This window comes from Colossoma macropomum, unplaced genomic scaffold (genome assembly GCF_904425465.1).
Source record: "Colossoma macropomum unplaced genomic scaffold, Colossoma_macropomum, whole genome shotgun sequence".
In the NCBI taxonomy this organism is placed as follows: domain Eukaryota; kingdom Metazoa; phylum Chordata; class Actinopteri; order Characiformes; family Serrasalmidae; genus Colossoma; species Colossoma macropomum.
Genome location: NW_023494797.1, coordinates 525,325 through 547,703, shown reverse-complemented (window position 1 = coordinate 547,703; position 22,379 = coordinate 525,325). Strand labels below are relative to the sequence as shown.

The 22,379-nt window shown below is 36.1% G+C and overlaps 1 protein-coding gene across 2 annotated transcripts; it reads right to left on the bottom strand.

Annotated features, from left to right (window-relative positions):
- Window positions 1–734: 734 nt before the first annotated feature.
- Window positions 735–20,816, bottom strand: slc22a18 (solute carrier family 22 member 18). 2 transcript variants are annotated; one of them, XM_036583923.1, is made up of 10 exons: window positions 20,004–20,816; window positions 16,674–16,720; window positions 16,439–16,584; window positions 10,976–11,108; window positions 9,590–9,699; window positions 8,555–8,662; window positions 6,521–6,621; window positions 6,243–6,344; window positions 1,356–1,476; window positions 735–1,234 (listed from the first exon to the last, which is right to left on the bottom strand). In XM_036583923.1, the coding sequence occupies exons 1-10, from the start codon at window positions 20,106–20,108 to the stop codon at window positions 1,053–1,055; spliced, it is 1,155 nt and encodes a 384-aa protein (XP_036439816.1). In that variant the 5' UTR covers window positions 20,109–20,816; the 3' UTR covers window positions 735–1,052. The 2 variants fall into 2 exon arrangements, with proteins under 2 accessions (XP_036439816.1, XP_036439815.1); XM_036583922.1 differs by having other exon boundaries at window positions 16,674–16,771; window positions 20,004–20,815.
- Between the last annotated feature and the right edge of the window lie 1,563 nt (window positions 20,817–22,379).

The window sequence follows — 22,379 nt, the reverse complement described above, 5'->3', positions numbered from 1 at the left end:
CCTAATGCTCCTTCAGTGTGTTTGTGCTGAGTAAGGCATAACCGATGATGCATTCAATAAATATTCTTCCTTTGGGCATAAGGTTAAGAGTAGATCTACAGGTAACTTCACTAGGGAACCACTCTCGTGCCTCTGATCATACTGATGTGTGGGTGCTCTGTGTAGCGGTGTGCATTAGAATGTGGATCTGAGTGTTAAACATAGCTCAGATTACACAGAGGAAATGACCTGATGTCAGAGTACTACACACAGTACTCTACAGAAAAAGAAAAAGGATGAAATAAAATCCCAAATGCAGAGTGCGGGAAAGGATGTCGCTGTTGGTTTTACGAGGTTTTTGGTTTTTGCTACCTGTCAGCGTGAAACAGGTGAGCAGCGAGACACAGTGGAAACCAGGGTGAAGCAAGAAAGGGAATGGCTGCATTCTTACACTCTGCATGTACAGCTTGCTCAAACAGATATTTACTCCATACACAGTGTGTGTAACTTGGTAAACTAAAAAATATACATAACTGCTCAATGCTGATACAGTCTTAATCTTTTAGGAGGATCCGATAAGCAGACTGCCTTGAATAGCTCTTTTGTCAGGTGGATGTTATTAACCACGTAGATAATGTCACTATCATTCAAAAGTCAGAATTTTTCCATTATCCCCATGGGTCATGAGTTGCCTACTACGTAACTAAAACATGCAAGTGACATGACCAGTACAAACTACCACATTACACAGCAACCTGAGATTATCGATCATTTACTTATCTTTACAACACTCACATAAAAGTCAGAGCAGTTCTTCACATTGTTTCATGACCTTTTGTGAACAAATGAAACAAAAGTGTTAAACATTTAAATGTGCTGTACATAAACTGATTTGATCTAAAAGAGTGGTACATTGATTTGAGAGTCAAATTAATCAACAGTATGTGTCATGTAACTTGAAACAGTTGTGCAGGGAAAGCCCAGAATGTCAGCCATTTGGGAGATGCTAGAACCAGCACATCTAGTGCCAAATAACATGCCATGTTCGCCAAGGTCACTAAGGTCAGCAGTGTTCATTTGTTTTGGGATGTTTTTCTCCTAGACATGAATAGCAAGATAAAGAGGGTGGCATTGATGGTGAACTGAATGTATCCAAATGATGCCACTCCATACGTCTCATAAAGGAAACCCCCAATGGTTGGCCCGATTGTGCGCAGCAAAGACTGCACAGAAGCACACAAACCCAGCATGGTGCCTACACACACACACAAAAACAGCAATTGAAACATTAACATTGCACTGTAAAGCCATAGTTGTAAGTGAAGGCACTGTAGACCATTAACATGATTAATAGGTCAAACATGTGGCTGTGTTACCAGTGTCAGATGCTGGGACACTTTTTGTTAGCATGCTGTCTGTGATGACATTGAAGATGCTCAGCGAGAACATCATGGGCACGACAACAAAGCAGAACTGGAACACGTTGGCCATTAGAGCCTAATAAAGAATAAAAGAAGAAATAAGAAAAAGCAATGCACAGTTTAGGCTGCAGCATTTTTTTTTATTTAGGATTAGGAGCTTACTTAAATACAGAATTTAATTCAGGGGTGGGCAATATAACACAATGTATTTCTTGAATACTGAACAACCACATGCGTTATAAAAAGACAGATTAAGACCAATTATAGAGAGTATGTAAACAACAACCCGTAAGAAGTGGCTAATTGGATTCCTGCCCATAATGCCAAGAACTTATTTGTTAGTTTATTTGCTCATTGCTTGTTTTTTATGGTTCTTTTAATAGTTTATTATTACAAACACTAAATGAAAAAATATGTATATCACTCATCTTTCAAAGCCTTTTTAAACTACTCTTTACTGGTGTGCTATGTCTGTTCCAATTTGCAAACCTAAAAACTAAATAGTCATACACACTGATCAGGCATAACATTATGACCACCTCCTTGTTTCTACACTCATTGTCTATTTTATCAGCTGCACTTACTATATAGGTGCACTTTGTAGTTTTTCTACAATTACAGACTGTAGTCCATCTGTTTCTCTGCATACTTTGTTAGCCCCCTTTTACCCTGTTCTTCAGTGGTCAGGACCCCCATGGACCTTCACAGAGCAGGTATTATTTGGGTGGTGGATCATTCTCAGCACTGCAGTAACACTGACAACAATAGTTTTTTTTTTTTGACAGTTACAGTTTTGAGATAAGTAAACAGTAAAAAGTAATATGCTTTGTGGTTCAATTTTGGCCATTTCTTCTTGGCAAACTGCTTTGAATTGCCCAAGGTTACGAGGGTCCCTTTGTTGCAATCACAATATTAAAGCCTCCATAAATTTTCAATGGCCTTCTTTTTTAGAAACCAGTCTTTAGTTTTTTTGCCTGCATGCTTGAGGTTGTCTTGTTGAAACATCTACCTTCTGCCCTTTTCATTGCCACTGAGATTAAATTCTCTTCTAATATGTCCCAGTACATCCTTCTAGTCATGTTTCCTTTGATGATATATAATACCTTAGTACCATTTCAGAAAAGCAGCCCCATATTATGATGCTCTCACCTCAGTGCTTCACTGTGGGTATGGTGTTCTTAGGATCATAGATGCAACCCTTCTTTTTCCAATTATGACAAGCTGATTATTGCCAGAGTTCTGTTTCTGTTTCATCTGACCACAGTACACTATTTCAAAAGTTTGGTTTGTCTAAATGCTCGTGCAAATTTTAAATGCTCATCTGTCTGCTTCTTTTTGTGACGGGTGTAGGAATGGTGGTGATTCATCGCTCATCTTTCTCTGTAACTGCTGCTTTTAGGTCATCCTGCAACTATTTTTGATTGATGGCTCCTTTTGTTCTTATCGTCCTTATCATTTGTCTGAGAGAAATCTTATGTGGCACACCTTTTCACTTGCATATTATCAAATCAATTGTACTGACAGGGATGTTTAAGGTCTTTGCTATGGCTCTCTATGAAGCCCCTTCACCTTTAACATGACTGTTGCGCGAAAGACTGCAGATCACGTAGCAACGAGGTTTCGCCGAGCTAGTGGCGAACGAGAAAGGAAAAGAGAAAGACAGACGAACATTTGGAGATGAATGGACATTCGCATTTATAAGCAGCGCAGTTGGTTTCCTGGTACGTTAAATCTGCAATGAGAGACTGTCAAACACTAAAAAGTTGTGAAGATGAAGTCGCTTCTCTTTCTAATTTTCTCTTTCCACCTTAAATGGTGCCGCATTTACATTCGAGGTGGAACGGCAAAGTTCAGCAAGAAGCTGGCGAATGAGAAGCGACTTCAGCCTATATATATATATATATATATATATATATATATATATATATATATTATGGCAAGCCAAACAGGAAATATTTAATGAACATTGATATATATGGAATGAACTTTGATAAATATACAATGAACATTGATATATATGGAATGAACTTTGATATATATACAATGAACTTTGATATATATGGAATGAACTTTGATATATATACAATGAACTTTGATATATATATATATATATATATATATATATATATATATATATATATATATATATATATATATACACAAAATGAACATTGATATATATTGAATGAAAGTCGCTGTTGAAGGGTTGAGGATGGCCAAACTGTACATCAATAAATGGGCATTAACAAACTCCAGGTGGAGCTTAATAGAAGGGAATTCTGATAAAGTGACCAGTATCTATACACACTGATCCTGTGGACAGAGTGACCTGAGAGTGGCTGATATATGATGTGAAGACAGATGGGTGGAGTTTCAATATATACATAATTTGACATGGTGCAGAAGAAGAGTCAGATGAGGCCATAACTTCTGTTTGAAAAATGCTCTTTTATTGAGAGCAAAGGAAAACAGTACCACTTGAAAAGCAACTGAAAATTGAGGTAGGTCACTCCTAGCCCTACTCTTTCTTCTGATGGTCACCAAACACAAACACACTCTCCCTAACTCTGAGCTGGACACAAAATAACAGAGTAAACACATACACACACTGTAACTGAGGAACAACAACATAGCAACATTACATAACAATGTAAACAGTCTGTTTGTGCAAGGCTACAACACACAACTCCAAAAGTCCCTCTCTGTCTAAACAAAACATTTTATGAATTATATTATTTTTTATATATATATATATATATATCATTTTTTCATCTCCATGTACATCAAGGTTCATTCAATATATATAAATTTTCATTCAATATATATCAATGTTCACTCCATATATATCAATGTTCATTCCATATATATCAAAGTTCATTCCATATATATCAATGTTCATTCAATATATATCAATGTTCATTCAATATATATCAACGTTCATTCCATATATATCAATGTTCATTCCATATGTATCAATGTTCATTCAATATATATAACTTTTCATTCAATATATATCAATGTTCATTCCATATATATCAAAGTTCATTCAATATATATCAAAATTCATTCAATATATATCAATGTTCATTCCATATATATCAATGTTCATTCCATATATATCTCAGTAGAACAAAGATTGATATATATGGAACGAACATTGATATATATTGAATGAACTTTGATATATATACAATGAACTTTGATATATATGGAATGAACATTGATATATATGGAATGAACATTGATATATATTGAATGAATTTTGATATATATTGAATGAACTTTGATATATATGGAATGAACATTGATATATATATTGAATGAAAATTTATATATATTGAATGAACATTGATGTACATGGATCGAACATTGAGATGAAAAAATTGATAATACAATTCATAAAATATTTTGTTTAGACAGAGAGGGACTTTTGGGGTTGTGTGTGTTGTAGCCTTGCACCCCCCCCTCACCCCAAACAGACTGTTTAGATTGTTATTTAATGTTGCTATGTTGTTGTTCTTCAGTTACAGTGTGTGTATGTGTTTACTCTGTTACTTTGTGTCCAGCTCAGAGTTAGGGAGAGTGTGTTTGTGTTTGGTGACCATCAGAAGAAAGAGTAGGGCTAGGAGTGACCTACCTCAATTTTCAGTTGCTTTTCAAGTGGCAGTTTTCCCTTGCTCTCAATAAAAGAGTTTCTTCACATCATATATCCGCCACTCTCAGGTCACTCTGTCCACAGGATCACTGTGTATAGATACTGGTCACTTTATCAGAATTCCCTTCCTTTAAGCTCCACCTGGAGTTTGTTAATGCCCATTTATTGATGTACAGTTTTTCTTGGCCATCCTCAACCCTTCAACAGCGACTTTCATTCCATATATATCAATGTTCATTCCATATATATCAAAGTTCATTGTATATATATCAATGTTCATTGTATATATATCAAAGTTCATTCCATATATATCAATGTTCATTGTATATATATCAAAGTTCATTCCATATATATCAAAGTTCACTGTATATATATCAAAGTTCATTCCATATATATCAAAGTTCATTGTATATATATCAAAGTTCTTTGTATATATATCAAAGTTCATTGTATATATATCAAAGTTCATTGTATATATATCAATGTTCATTGTATATATATCAATGTTCATTCCATATATATCAATGTTCATTAAATATTTCCTGTTTGGCTTGCCATAATATATATATATATATATATATATATATATATATATATATATATATATATGTGTGTGTGTGTGTGTGTGTGTGTGTGTGTCTGTGTGTGTGTATACACATATATAAACACAAAGTCAAAAGACATGTAAATTTGAAGTGGATATATGCACTTTACGTATATTAAAAAACAAAAACAGACGTGTTTGAATAATTGTTTCCCTGCACTCCATCTGCTGATGCAGAATACTGATACCAATCCTAATTCTATCCTCAATCTAACTACTCGATAGGTGTCTATTAATCCTGAAATCATTTCAGGTAGTCCCACCTCTCTAACATTAAAATTGGTGTTAACAGATTTTGCAGTAAACATTTTTGTCTCACATGCTTGTCTCTAGTAGTAATTTTACACTGACAACATGTTGCTTGCTTCAGTTATGCTCCATCTACTGGTACAATTCAGCAGCACACATATGTCAGAAACTGCTTCATGGTATCAGCATTCTCTATTGCAGATACTGATACTGTATTTAAGTGCCAGAATCAGGTCCGATACAGATACTTGATCGGTGCAACACTACTTCATAGTGCCCCAAACTACTGCAAAACTGAATGAAGTATTTAGTGTAGACTGTGTGTGGTGTGTACCTGTGAAAGTCCCACCAAGCTACTCAGGCCTACTGAGAACAGCAGTAAAGAATTCTCAGGATATCTGGTGGTCAGGCGTCCAATAACAGCACCCTGAATCACCTAAAACACACAGCAGAACACACGCAAACATCTATATACATAAACACATACAAACATATATTGAAAGAGCTTAAACAAAACAAAACAAAAATAGAGTTCCTGAACTAAACAAGGCAGGAGCATTATCTAAACAGCCAGCGGTAAGTAAGAGTTTCTGTATTCATGTATGTACGTACCATTTGCACCACACCGATGTAGGCCATCAGGTAACCATTTTGCTCTGCCTTAAGATGGAAAACGTTCATGGCAATAATGGAGAACATGACCTGAAACACACCTGTAAAACAGCCACAAAACCATGTCATTTTTATTGATGTCAAATGATTTTAATTAAATGACAATCATGTCACAATCATGTCAATGTCTTTTTTAATGACAGACCTAAAAATAAAGTTTGAGTTATTTTATATGGGGAATTACAATACAATATGGGGAAGTACTATAAAAGTAGAATAGCACAGGACGCAGATGTTAGGCTAAGCCATGCTTCTTTCACCCTCTTATACAGTGAATGGTGTGGTGAATTTGTGTGATAGATAGTAGTGTATAAACTCAACAGTCATTTTTATACTTAGGCCATAAACCCAAACAATTCACAAATTATGCTACTTTTTAGCACCCCATTTTCAAAATGTTCTTTGTGACTTCGACTTTGTAGTTAGGTGTATGTGTACAGACAATGGGGAAATATTCCCTGCAAACCTGGCCCTCCTTTACCCTCCCCTACAGATTTCACAAAACTGTAGAATACAGAAGTGAATCTTAAGAAAAAAAAATCCAAATTTGAGAGGTGTGGCAAACAAGGATGAAAACTCATTTCAGTATTTCGCAAAACACATAGTACCTTGCTGATACACGATTCATTCGCCGTTTCTAGAGTTTGAACCCTTGATTTATGCCAAAAGTCTATTTCCCAAGATCAAATCACTAATTCAATGATAGTTAATTTTGTTCCTAGACAGAAAATATTTACAGTTAAGAACTTCATCCCATGATAATATTTCAGTTTTCTTTGGACATGTCCAGGAAACAGGCAAGTCAAGCCGATTACTTCACCAAAGCAATCAAAAGCTCAAAGAATGCTGTAAATATAATGCCATGCAGCATTAGTTAATTTTTGACAGATTAGTAGTGGGTCTTTGTATACTCAACCTTTCAGAAATTATAAATGGATGGCTCTTTTAGGTCATCCTGCCATCATAGCCCCTCATTTGCCTTCAAGGCTAAACCTATAACGTGTGGCCACAGTTTCCAACAGTCCATCTCCATTGAGCAGTGGATCGGACAGTGCTTACCTGGACTTTAAAGGTGACTATCACATTCGTCTTAGGGCAAATGCCAAACCTTTTGCTCTCTCTTTCCCCCAGACATGTATCTTTCCCGTTCATGCCAAAACTAACGGAGGACCTTAGCTGTACAGAGCAGATAGGAATAAATCATCAGAAGAATTGAGGAGCCAACGGATTGGGAATCCAGGATGGAGGTTTTCCCTAAGCAAGACAGAAAAGGTGAAATCTGTTGACCTTATAATGTTGACTGCTAAGTACTGTCATGTCTTGCATGTCAGAGTTTGAGCAGATATCCTTAAAAACAGAGTAGGAGCGTGACAACTTTCATCACCCCTTTGGCCGCTACTGCTTTTGCAGATTACAATTTGGCATTTCCAAAACACTATAGCAGTGTCTATTTTAAGTTCTCAAGGGGTTTGATGGCAGCACTGCAGTTCTTAATTGACTTCAGCAAGCAGGACTCAAGTTGACCCTCAATTCAAAATGTGAATTCTCAAAGACTGAAGTGAAATTTTTGAGCTAGATCATTGATGCTGCTCATGTCCACATGCCTTCACGAACTAACATTTCACAGATGTGCCACTTCATGGATGGAGTCAACTATTTGGTTTAATACATGCCTAACTTGGCAGACAAAACCCAACCCATTGTGTGATCTCTTGAACAAAAAGAATATACTGTGGCACTGGGGATTACACCAGTGTCAAGCCTTCAATGCCATGAAAACAAAACTGACCATTCCCTGGAGACTTGCACACTACGACCGCAGTACAGCTAGTAGTCCCTGACAACAGCACAGATGCCGTTATTTTATAGGAATGGCAGTTCAGAGGCCAAAGAAAAGCTATCATCAGTTGCCTTACCTCATTAACAGCAAATGTGTATAAACAAGTATGTGATTGTTATATGTGTGTGTTTCACCTGATGGCAGTCCTGAGATAATCTTCACAGTGAATGTCTTTGCAACACCTGGAAACTTCATCAGTCTGACAATCTCTCCCAAGTTAAACACAGAGCCAGCTCCCTTTCCTGCCCACACAAACAGTTACGGTATTACACTTAAGAATAAAATTTCAGCAAATAAAATGTTTGTTCATACTTTAAAGTTGCAAACATATTTACTGAAAAATAAACCGACTATGCATACATTTTTCATGTGAAATTAATTTTTATCATGTGCCTCTTTTACAACAAACCAACAAGCCATAGCAGGAAAAGCAGGATGGCAGCGGAGCAGAACAGCTGAACTGAGGAGATGAGAACGAGAACGTTCTCATCTGAGGAGATGAGAACGTTTCTCATTTTAATCCTGTAAAATGTGCAGAAACACAATGGAAACCTAGCTGCTGTCTTGTTTTTTGACTCAAGTCAGCAAAAAGCTTTTTGTGGATGCAAAGCTTTTGATGATTTTATGATTATATCACATGACCCTAAGAGAGTAATAAGGATGAGATAGTATATATAAGCCTACTGCTCTCATGTCAATTTTTTTGTTGTAAGAAAAATAGCTCATGTCAAAAGTTCTTTTGCTGCAATCATATTAGATTTATTTATTAGATTTTTTTATTTATTATTATTTTCTGATTTAAATAGTTGATTAATTCCTGTTTTAATGTAATTTAATTTAATTAGGAAAAATCTGACTTTTTTGCATCTTTGTATTGGGTTGGATTTCTGAGTATACATTAAGCCTAGTCTTGGAATAAACTGCATTACCAATTCTACTTTAGTCTAAGTTCCCAGTCTGGGATTCCAGCCTCTCTTGTTTTTCATAGTAAGTTCCTTTGTTGTTGACAGGTGACTTTTGGTCACTCGTTCTTGTGTTTTTACAGTTTATAGCACCACTTTGAGGCTACAGGACATTGCTAGACAGAAGTGGATGCCCACAGGTCCACCCTTTCACCAGCACTATCAGTCTACTAAATTTAAATTCAATGTAAAATGTATGTATCATACTGTTGCTCTCCTTTGCGTTGTGTTTTTTGGTGTGTTTAGGAATGAATTTCAGCACAAGCAGTAGACTGATCAAACTTCCCCCAGCAGCCACATATGCCGCAAACTTCTCCCTGCAAAACACACACAAACAAAATACAAACTGCACACACTGCGAACTGTCTGAGGGCACAACTTGTCTGAGGTCTCATTTTAACCCTACAGAACCCAAACTAACTGGTCTGCTTGGATTGGAGGCACCCTGAAAAGAGTTTTACGATAGGGTTTGGCCTAAAACTTATTTTTAAAAGCAATTTAATGTGGAAAGGTACATGCAAAAGTCCCCCCCCAAAAAATATATATTTTTCAGGTTTACCTCAGGAGTATGGAAGCAGGTCAGTATCAAAATTGAAAAGAAAATGTAATATGTAAAATGGCAATGTATTTCTATGTTTGCATTTAAATTTCCCACTATATGCAATATTGAGCTCAAAATGAAAATTCAATACTGCAATTTGAATTTGCCATTTGGTAACAGTCCTGACATTTCATTTACACAGATTTAAATGCTTTATGAGTAGCTTTATCTAAAATAAAATGTATTTTCAGATCTGCATATTTATGCTTGATGTGATAATGCAATAATTGTTCCAAAATTATGCATTTTTCACTCTCCAATAATGCATTTAAATTGCATTATCAAAGAGAACACCAAGCTAGAAAGAAAATTCAAATTTAAATGGGAAACAGCACCTCTCCTCAATTACAATAAGCAATTACATATTCTCGCCTGCTGTGCTCATTCACAGTGTCAAAATGCCTTTGAAAATGCATTTGACCAGATTGCATTTTTATTTTCATGGTCTTAAATGGCTATATTTGCATTGTAGATATTGCAACCACTAGTTCCTATTACCACTATTGTAAAGAAAATATGAGGCAGTAATTATCTACAATTCCCTATTTTACAATAAACCAAACTGAATGCCTTTGTTCACATCTCAACATTTGAGCCCCTTGCTTTGAAAAACAGAACATGTGACATGTTTTGTGAAAAATCGTAAGTATGATATGGCATTGTTTGATGCCCTGTATTTAATATAAAGGGATCACTAAAATGTAAATAAAGCATATTTTGTACAAAATAAAATAGAAAACAAAATAACTGACACTCCAAAAACGGTGAAATAGTTAATATATGTTTTTTCATTGGAGGGGCCCAATTGAATTATACAGAAATATTGGTGAAATTCTTCTTTATAGGAATGTTAATTTTTCAACCTAATCTTTATTTGCAGCATATGAGTGATTGAGCATGATGATTTCCCTGAACTTAAAAAGAACTGAGCAGAACACTCATTGAAAACCCAGAAAAAGTCCAAAGTTGTGTAGAAATATGTATGGACATACCCATAGCGCGTGCTGAGGGTGCCCCCCAAAGACGATCCTGTGATCATGCCTATACCAAAACACAGACCAAGCTTTGCCAGGCCTTCCGCTCGCTTCTCACTTGCAGATAGGTCTGCCACAACCATCTGTGCTCCTGTGCACACACATACACATAAACAACTATGTTATTGAGTTTCAAGATCATGAGGGCCTAAAGGCAGGTAAACAGTTTGTATATTTAGCCTTAAAAATATACAAATTTGCAGTGCTGTAGTGGTGTTTGGATAGATTGGTTGGTATACAATGCCTTCTATGGGATCTACAACCCATACACACAGTTTTTATCTTAGAAATCTGGCCTGTGAAACTCTGCTAAAAGTCTTTATCAATATAAATCAACATACCACTGTGACATAATAATAATAATAATAATAATAATAATAATAACAACAACAACAACAACAACAACAACAACAACAACAACTTGATTATTATTGAACCTTTCATACATAAATATGCAGCTCAAAGTGCTTCAAAATAAAATTAAATAATTCATCAAAATCATGTATGTGTAACAGTAAACAGGAACAAATAAATACTTGAAAGAAGTGTTTGTTTAATAAAAATGGTAATAATGAATAAATAAATATATGAACAATTAAACATTCAAATATAAAGAAAATAGAATAAAATAAATATTGAATGAGAATGAAAAGTAAGAACAACAGAACATATACAATTTGAAACAGAATGGCACAGAAACCTAACAGAATGCTAAGCTAGGTAAAATTTCATCAGCTGCTTTTTAAAGCTAGTAACAGATAATGCCTGATGATCAGTAATTGATAAAGAATTCCAGATTTTTGGTGTGTAAAAACAGATTGCTGCTTCACCAGTCTTTTTGTGCTTCATCCTGGGAACATTCAGTAAAACAGCACTTGATGATCTTAAAGCACGCTTTGGAAGATATTCTGTCAGGCATTCAGGATGTATGTAGGTGCTAATCTATTAAGAGATTTGTAAACCAGTAAAATAATTTTAACAAATTCTAAAAAGAAAGGTGGTTGTATTTAACCCAGTGAATAACACATGACAGAGGTCTGGTCGTAAAAAAAACAAAAGCATGGATCAGTTTCTCAGCATCTTCCTGTTGGGGGAAGTGGTCTAACTTGTGTTGTGCTTCTTAAATGAAAGAGTTGTTTTTGTAACACCATCAATATGAGATTTAAAAGTTAAGGTGGAGTCTAAAATTATGCCAGGATTTATAAGTTCATCTTTCAGTTGTGGAGCCTTACTGATTTAAAGCTTTTGCTCTCTTTGCTTTATTACCAATTATGAGAATTTATGTTATTTCTTTATTTTATTAAAAATATATATTATTCATCCACATAATGATACTGGATAAACAAGTTGTTAATTTATTGAAAGCACTTGTATCATTTGGCTCTACATAAATAGCTAATTATTTATCATCATCATAGCTGTGAAAACTGACTCCATACTTTTTAATAATGTGACCTAATGGAAGCATTTACAAAGAAAAAAGAAGTGGGCCTAATACAGAACCCTGTGGAACACCATACAGTAAGTCATACATATTCAAGCAATTATCAGCTAGAATAATAAAGTACTTTCTACCTTTAGAATATGTATGAAACCACTTTAAGACGGTTCCAGAAAGGCCTATGCAATTTTCAAGTTGTGTCAGAGTATCATAGTCTACTGTATCAAATGCTGCACGTATATCTAACAGTATATGGATGAAAACCCTGTTTTCATCAGTGTTGACTCAGAGATCATTAACTATTCTTAGAAATGCTGAAACCTGACTGGAAATTTTCTGGAACTCATTTATTTGTGCAAAGACTACTTTTTGTGTTTTTTGTACTTTTGTTTTGCTTAAAAATGGTAGGTCTGAAATGACTTTAAACTGATGAATCTACCTTGTGTTTCTTTGGTAGAGGCCTGACCACAGCAACCTTGAAAGCACGCGGAAGAATACCTGTTTCTCAGGAACAGTTTATCATGTCTTAAACACAAAAAAGGCAATCTAAAATTTCTTTAAAAAAATGAGGTCAGAATTGGATTCAAAATACAGGTGGAAAAACATAGCTGAGAAATTATCTTATGGAGCTCTGTGTCACATATCCTTCTAAAAAACATTCATCATGAATTGTAGTTGAAAAAAAATGTCAGAACTTAACTTCTTGAGTACCTCAGGCTTGATCAAATATTAGTGATTTTATTATAGTGCAAGAGGTTCACATTTTGATGCAGATGCTTCACATAACCATTCACTGGAGTGGGATTTAAAAGGCAGTCAATAGTCAAAAATAAACATTTTGGGTTATTACTATTTACATTTATTATCTTTGAAAAATGCAACTGCCTCTGCTTTAATCTTGTATTATTATAAGTGTCAATGCAACTTTTTAGAGTTTTATAGTGTATGTTTAATGTAGTTTTCTGCCAAACTCTTTCAGCCTTGTGGCAGTTCCTTTTGAGTTGCTGCAGCCGCTCACTTTTCATTGTATTTTTGTAGGCAGAGATGTCTTTTTCTCATTTTCTGATGCAACTATATCTAGAATTGATCTTATCTTTAAGTTAAACATGTCAACCATTTCATGAACTGCTACGGTTTTAGGAAAAAGAGGTCTATTGTTTAAAACCATTTAAGTCTTAAAAATCATTCAAGGTTTTATGCATTAAAATACTGTTTCTTTTTAACATTTGGATTCTTAGCTCTTAGTTTCTTTGTACTAATTAATGTTCTGAAAAAACATATAGTAGTGATTTGAGACTGTAACATCTACAATTTAATTTATGTTTTAACACAAACTGTAGGAAATAACTAGATCAAGTGTATGTCCTCGGTTATGGGTGGGTTTGTAATGTCCTGGTTAAAATTTAGTGTTTTTAAAAGTTGTATAAAATCCATGGCATTTCTGTCTAAAACATTATCAACATAGAATTTAAAATCACCAGTAAGAACAATCTTACCCTGGTAAGTAACACAGATAGATAATAGGTAAGACAATTCAGGCAAGAAGGAACATGTGGGTTTTGGTGGACAGTAAACCATCAGCAACAGTACTGGCTCTTGACCTTTTAATAGCTAAATATTCAAAAGAAGGGATCATACCAAACGATATGTTTTTGCAGTTAAAAGTCATTAAAAACAGCTGCTAATCCGCCTCTTTCTTCCCTTTACATACAGTATGGTATGAGTTGTGGTTCTGTGAGGCAGTTTCAATAAGGCAGTCTGCTCCATTTGTGTCAAGCCTCATTTCCATCAAACAAAAAATCTAATTTTAGCTCACATATATAATCATTTACAACAAACGTCTTACTGGTCAGAGCTCTAACAGCCTGATAGTTTCTTTCATGCGTTCTGTTCTCAAACACTTAGATTTAGTGCATTCATTCATGTATTAAGTGAAATTTAAAAGTACTGATCAATGAGAGAACACAATCGCATAACAGATCTCAAAATTGATAGGTTTAACTGGAATATGGCTATTGGTGTTAGTATCGCTCTCACACCCATAAATTCAAATAGCATGCTTTCATGTGTTCGCTTTATTCCTACATTCCTACATCATTGCCACAGATTAGCTATCCACCTAGCATTATTATCAAGTTTTGCTTGTAAAGCAGAGGTGTCAAATCTTATCCACAAATGGTTGGTTTAGCTGCAGCTTTTCATTCCAAACAAGCTGGTGCATACCTGATTTCATTTGTTAAAATTAGCTGGTCTCAGTCTTAAAACAACTGATCACATGTTCTCCCACTTTACTGGAATAAAAACCTGCAACCACACCAGCCATTTGCGGGTAAGATTAGACACCCTGGGTGTAGAGAATCACAGCAGGAAAAAGAACTACAGCAGAAAAGCAGACCAACCAAGGGTGCGGGAAAAAATCGATTCTTAGATGCATCGCGATGCGGATGTGAACGATTCTGAATCGATTCACAAATGTCAAAAAATCGATTTTCTAAATATTTCATTTATACCGTAATGTTGAAGGAACGCAAAAGGCGGAACCTGGAAGTGCAAAAGTGCAGCGCCCGGACACTCTGTGAGGTGCACTTAAAAAAATACAACTGGATGAGCGAGAAATCCGACCGGCTCCCTCTGCATTAAAAGCCAGGTTAGGTCAGGAGTCACAACCCAAATGTTAAGAAGAGCCATTTTGTCCTTTCAACAAAAATCAAACCACCTTGGCAGCCACAACATTTATGTCCAGTATGTCTCAGTATGTGTTAATGTCCTGCTATAAGCTATAAACGAAAACGCAGACTTACTTCGCTCTGCTTTAAGCTTTAGCTATAGCCGCTTTCCTTCCATCTCCACCAGAAAACTTTTTTTCTCTAAAGTAGATCAGTTTCTTGTAAAATGTCTCTCAAAGTTTTACGAGGCTGAAGTCGCTTCTTTAAGTCGCTCCAGCTTCTTTCCTGTTCCACCTTAAATTCTGAGTGAGGTGCCGAATGTAAATGCGGCACCATTTAAGGTAGAACGGGAAAATTTGAAAGAGAAGCGACTTCATCTTCTCAACTTTTTAGTGTTTGATAGTCTCTCGTTGCAGATTTAGCTTGCAAGTAAATCAACAGCAGCACTTATGAATGCGAATAACGCATCTTTGCTAGGTGACCTGCAGTCGGAGAACGCCAGTTCTCAGTCGTTGCGAAACAGGGCTTTCGCGCTCTGTTGCACACGTCCCGAAGATATTTTACTGACACAGCAATCCCCCCACTCTTTACAATGAGACCAAAACCGAATGTGCTCCAAGCAATAGCAGTGAATGAGAGCCTTCTAGTTTAATTGCCACATCACTTCCATTTGATTTATTAATAAAAGACATTGGAAGTAAATGCATTATAGATGTTTACAAATACTTTGCTTTAAAAGTACCAAGTCCTGACACAGTAAGAAAATAGAAATCCTGTACAGAAAAAAAAGATGCAGAGATGCATCGATAATCGTTTTATAATCGCATCGCAGCCCTCTGAATCGTAATCGAATCGAATAATGAGGTGCCTAGAGATTCCCACCCCTAATAAATATATATCCATATAAATATATATCAAACCAATAAATGTCAATTATTCAAGCAGAACAGTGCTTTTATCAAAATAAAATCAAATTTCAAATTTGAATCAAATCAAATTTAAAATTTCAATCAAATCAAATTTCTGATGCACATGCTCACAACAGAGTTTCATGTGCTGATAGTAGATGGATGTGTGACATATTTAGGGTTCGTGCATGACACATTTAGTATTTATAGGAACCTATCTAGTAGTTAGGTTACGTGGAGTTAGCAACAGTATTGGTACTCTGCATTGGCTGACACTGGAGAATGTGCTACTGTATCAGTATCGGAAGGGAAAAGGTGGTATTGGTGGATCTCTAGCATAAATGCTACATAAATACGACATAAATGCTACACTAGTGCAAGCGTGTGTGTATTTTTTGTGTGTTACCTGGCAAAGCATGCATGAACACAGCAGGTAGTTTGTGCAGAAAGAGCAATATGGTGCTGTCTGCTACTGCAAGCAGCAAAAAGTATACCACGGATGCCATGGAAGATACAGTGAGAGCAGCCCGAGCTCCAAACACATCAGCAAACCTGAGAAAACACATACACCAGATATCAACACAATATGTTGAACATTTAAGCCCACAGTAATTAAAGCACAAATCCACCACAAGTCTCACCTGCCAAACACAGGGCCCCCCAGAAGCTGGATTACTCCCACAGTTGTCTGCAGGTACCCAAACCATAGCGTGTCAAATCCCAGCCTTCTTGCCAAATACTGACAGTACAAAATACAAATTGTTTTGAAAAAAATATCAAAACAAACTGGATTATGTAGCTGTGATAATAGTGCATACCATTTACTAATGGCAGTATTACACAGCATAGACATTACATCAACTTCATCAAATCATTTTACAGAATTCATAATTCTATATCTTTTTCATGTTTTCGTTCCTCAATACTCTCTTACTAAAATACTCAACATGCATTATGTTATACGACCATTGAGAATCCCTGTGGTGTCAACCAATCCTGACTGGTACTAGCTATTGGGCTACAGCCTAATAAATACTAAATTAATAAATAATAAATAACTTTTACTATGGTCAACAAAATTGCAAAGAAAAGAGAAATTCTATCTTTATTAACCACAAAATGGATCCCATAGTCAAGTTTTTACCCCTTCGGCCAAAGAAAAGAAGTCTATCTGAGGTAAGGTGGGCCTATCTAGACAGCCAGGTAGCTTCTTTACTTTTGCTTTTAGCTTGTTGTCCTTCTTATCTGACATGTCATTTGAGTTATCCATTCTCTCCACTGAAGTGATGATTTGATGACTGTTACTACAGTTATGTAGCTGCAATAAAATATTTGACTTCCTTGCAGTAACATTAACCTATCTGCCATCCCTCAGTATTCAACATCTAACAACAACGACAAAACACCTTAAAAAAACCCAAAGCAGCTGTAGTTTTTCTATAGTTTCTCCCACTTTCAAGATCAGAAGAGTTTTCTTAGTCATTAAGCTAGAAAATCTCATTCTAGAAACACTGTAGGATGCGATAAAGCATGCTTACAACAGATGTAGTGATGTTAAACTTTTCATTTTAACCAACGTGTCCCTGTAATAATAAGTAAGCTATCATACCAGACAGGCCCCACATATGGACTACAGCCATAGAGGGCCAGTGTGTATAGAGATCATTTTGTGCCAAAAATTTCAAATACAGTTATAAAAATCTACAAGTAAAATGCTAAGTATAAAAATGTCTAAAATATGATGCAAATAAAAAAAATGAGTTAAATCAAACTTAATTTTTCATTTTCAATCATTTTGATATACATTTTTGTCATTCTGCCAGTTTTTGCTTTGGTCATGTTTATTTATGTAACACACACTCAGAGTCCTGTTTCAAGCTGTGTGAAATATATATTTCGGAAACTTAAGTATTTAGGTAAACTTAACTGTTCCACCAAGCTGCATCATCTTCGAGTTTGCAGCTGCCAATACTAACTAGCTTAGCAGTGTCTGCTAAAGGGCTAACTAGGAGAGCTTTAGTCATCGTTGACCGTTCTGATCTAGTGTTTATAATGGTTTTTATGTCAGTCTTTTCTTGTCTGTACCCACAAAACCTATTTCAGTGACTGACACAGTGACTGACTCTACCCAAAGAGTGCCTCAGTGTCAGTCACTGAAACAGGCTTTGTATTTCAGCATGCCTATTTACAGAATCTGCTCCAAATCACTGTCTTTAAATTAATGCAGTGAACTAACATCAGATATTTAAGCAGTTTAGTTCCATTACTAGTATGGCTCGCCTAATTAGCCCTAGAATACACCGCTAGGCTAGTTAGCACTAACAGTTGCAAACTTGAAAAGTGGTACAGCTTTGTCCATTCAACTAAGTTTATGTTCGTCAATGCCCAAAATAACAGTTATGTCTTTTTAGACATGTCAAAATAGGACCCATAAACATGTGTTACATTGAGGACTTAGAAGAATATAACAAATATCGCTCCTAACGTGAGATATGCCAATACAATGCCGCACTTGTAGCAACACTCAGTATGACATGTTTTGCCGCACTGGGGGCAGTTCACGCCAAGTGGCTGTGTTCAGAGGACCTGTCACTCCAAATCAGTTAACCAACAGAATGTGCAGGTGAACACCCTCTTCTAAGACTTGCCCCCTGTTAAAAAGTGCCAAAAGTAGGAAGCAAAAGAGCGACACTAGAAGCAATAAATGTATCAGTAAAATCAGCAAACAGAAAAAGTTAAAGCAAAATTTGGTAAAATCAGTAATAAATTTATCATGAAAATGAAATGAAAAAATAAGTCTGATTTAACTCTATATCTATTTTCAACAGATTTCTGATATTTTAATACTCAATATTTTGCTTGTGGATTTTTTACTTGAAAATTTGGCACAAAATTAACTCCATAGGTGTGGCTGCAAGTTTTCATTATAATCACAAAGAAGCACGCCTGATTCCACCTGTTTAATCAGTTGACCTTAATCTCCAAACAAGTGGTTATATGAGATTATATGAGGTGTGCTCCTGTTTGGTTGAAATCAAAACTACAAAGGGCTGATGTGGCTGCAGGTTTTCATAGATCTATTTCTCATTTGTTACTCTATTCTAATAATAGACATTAATTATTATTATTGTTTAATCTAAATACTTTTGTCCAATGACAGGCTAATTCCTTTTCTTTACTCAGTATTGTATATTCATTGTCAAATCTTTATTCTTTATTCATATTTATCCAAAGTTGATCTGAGGAGGATGGGTTCCCCTCCCCTCCTTCCCATCTTCAACCCTCTGAAGGTTTCTTGCTCTCATGAAGTTTTTCTCTGCCACTGCCACACCTTGACTTATTTATTTGGGGTCTGGACCTGGATGTTCTGAAAAGCTATTTTGTGACAAAAGTGCTCAATTTATATAAATCATGATTTGAATCAGATCTTGGTTAAAAGAACACAGGCCAAGCCATTTCTAAGATCTGTTAAACTTGTTCAACAGCGCAGCTGTTCTAACTCTAATTCTAAAGCATTCATCAGCAGAAGCAGGTGCTGAATGGTAACTGTAATACTGGGCTTCCTCGAGGAGATGTTTGGAGGTTTGGTTATGCTAAAACACTGAGATACGTAATACCACAATGTATTTTTTATTTGTCTTTTCAAACAAATACTGACCAGCATACATATACATTTACATTTACTATTCTGTACCTGCTAGTCCTTCCTTAAATTAAATCAGGTGCGCGGTCAGGAACCAAACTTGTGTTCTTCTAACCGTATTCTTCTATTTAAAAACAAAAAATCTTGTTGCAACTTACTGTATGCATGTTTATTTGTATGTATTCTAATGTTCTTATTCTAATTTTTTACATGCAAAAAAAGAAAACACTTAGGGAACAAATAAAGTTTTAAACATTTCTGTTGCTGCTAGACGTTTTGCACAGAACGGTATATATAAACAGTCGATAATAAACCCAGTGAGACCTACCGGAGTTATTGAAAACTGTACGAAAAGCAGCGTAATGTCCAAAGCAGCGATGATGTACGTGATATATAGAATTTTCTGGATCTTTGCTGCTGTCGGTGGTTCCATGTCGGTATATTCAAGCGTAGTCACTGTTGTGTAACAGCCGTGACTTAACGTCCTTCTTTCACACGGTCTCCGCGTCAAAAAAACAAAACGTGAAAAATCCACTGAGTCCTCTAACGCTCAGGCTATTCTGTTAGACTAGCTGTACCATGAAGCAGTTCATGTCTAATGGGCCATTCTCTACAAACATAAGCTCAGATCAGAATACGACGCTTTCAACCAAGCAAACTCTTGAACTGTTGCACTTCGACCTTACAAGTTAAGGAATGGGACTTTGAACCTAGGGTGAAACATAAAGGCACAAAACATTGTTTTAGGCTTGTAGCTAATCGCCTGCATTTGACACACGATTGCTCTGAAAGGTCCTGAATTTAGCCTAAAGCGTTCTGTATAACTGCGAGGTTTCGTTTTCTCTCACTGGTAGCCTCTGTGTTTGAGGAAAAACAGCCAAACAACTCCAACAAAGGCTGAATCCGGCAACTTCGACAGGGTTCTGCAGCTTGTAGCCCAGAGCAGGAGTAGTAGTAGATTTTTGCTTCTTACTAACCACCAAATTAAAACATCCGCATAATTAGTCTACGTTTTTTCTGTTAAAATCGAAAGCTAAAAAGCGCCTCTACCATATACAGAATAAACTTCCTCGTTCTAGGAAGCCGGAGAGGTATGCGCAGACTGAGGACTTAACCACTGAAATGCGGCTGCGCGGGTACTTACCACCATCTATCTATCACGGGGCTGCACCCATTCTATTTTTTTTTCCTTTTTTTTTAGCCAAACAGATTTTTGGCCAATTTTTACTACACGTCTTTTTTTCAAAGACGTGTGGGCTTAATGACCACACGAAACACACTGACACCTTTCCAGTCATTCTAAAGTCGAAACGTAAACAACAATTATGTGCTCTTTAATTGGCAAAAAAATAGGCATTTAAAATTTGTAAACGAAAAATCCAAAAATCTAAATCAAAAGTCGCCTGCTTAAAAAAAATGTAAAGTCATGGGCAAAATATGCGCATATGCAAATCAGTATATGAATTCATGCAATAATAGTTGCACATTTGTAGAATATTTTTTTCAAAAATACATTTTTCTCCTTGAATATTATTCAAACATAAACCCAAGTCAATAACAACTGCTCAAATCTGACGGAACGAGCCTCAAATGCTGTTTTTTCGCTCCCACTTTTGCACCACGTAACTCAGTGAAATGGGAAGCAAAAGTGAAGTGTGCAGCTGTAGAGCCAGCTGCAGCGCAGAGAGGGCGGAACCTAGTCAATCATTAGCTGCTGGTGATAAGACCTGCCCACTGAATACATTTTACACGCCCCGCCACGTCAGCATTGTTTAAACTATCAGTGTGTCCCAATAGACCACTGTAGTCGTGTCGTCATTTTGTAGACGGCGCTATGCTGTTATGCCCATATCAGGAACTCTGGGTCTAAGCGCCTTTTCTCTATGGCCAGAATGAATAGGGTTTTCGAAAAATCTCCTCTGTCGCACCCTATGTTAAATAAAAATGTTCAGAACCCAATATGTTTTGTCCTATGTACATTTTTCCCCAAATATCACTGGATCCTCCGTATTACGAGGTCGTTAAAGAGTTGAAATATGAATATTGCTACATGTGAGCTAAAGCTACTGCGCGCTGAATTCACGTCATTAGACTGGCAGCCTCCTTAAGCGGGTTTTGGCAGTAAACATTCCCATGTACAGACCGAGGACAGATGAAAACTAGTCAGAACAAAATCAGCAGGTTTCCCTGCAGTTCTCTGTTCTTCATCTGATGCTCACTGAAACACGATAGATCTCTCCTTTTAGCTTGATTTGAAAAGATCTACAAACGTACCTGCACTCAGGCTAATCCAGTACAGATTCATCTTAATATCACTGCTCACCCCCTGATGAACTGATTTCGGCTATCAGAATATCCTAATTATTATTTTAATGCTGGTACCATTTTTCTGAGGTTATTTTCTCAGGACTTTCGCCAAATTTTGATCGACCTTTCCCGTTCTACCTTAAATGGTGCAGCAGTCACGTGCTGAACTGCTGCGTCATTTAAGGTGGAACAGGAAAATTCGAACAAGCAGTCGGCGAAAAAGAAGCTGACATCAGCTTCATGGAAGCTTGAAAGGCATAATATGAAGAGGTTTCACTATTTACACTTAACAGCTGAGTAACATTAATTAATTTTTGCTGTTTCACAGAACCGACAAGTCAGTATTTTGTCTCGTTTGCTAATGTTTGTGATAGCTAGTCACAGCTGCTGCACCATT

Coding starts and splice junctions, on each gene's coding strand:
- slc22a18 (XM_036583922.1), bottom strand. CDS start 20,108: ATGGAACCACCGACAGCAGCAAAGATCCAGAAAATTCTATATATCACG. Junction 16,772..20,003: donor TACAGTTTTCAATAACTCCG/GTAGGTCTCACT, acceptor TTGTACTGTCAG/TATTTGGCAAGAAGGCTGGG. Junction 16,585..16,673: donor GGGGGCCCTGTGTTTGGCAG/GTGAGACTTGTG, acceptor GTGTTTTCTCAG/GTTTGCTGATGTGTTTGGAG.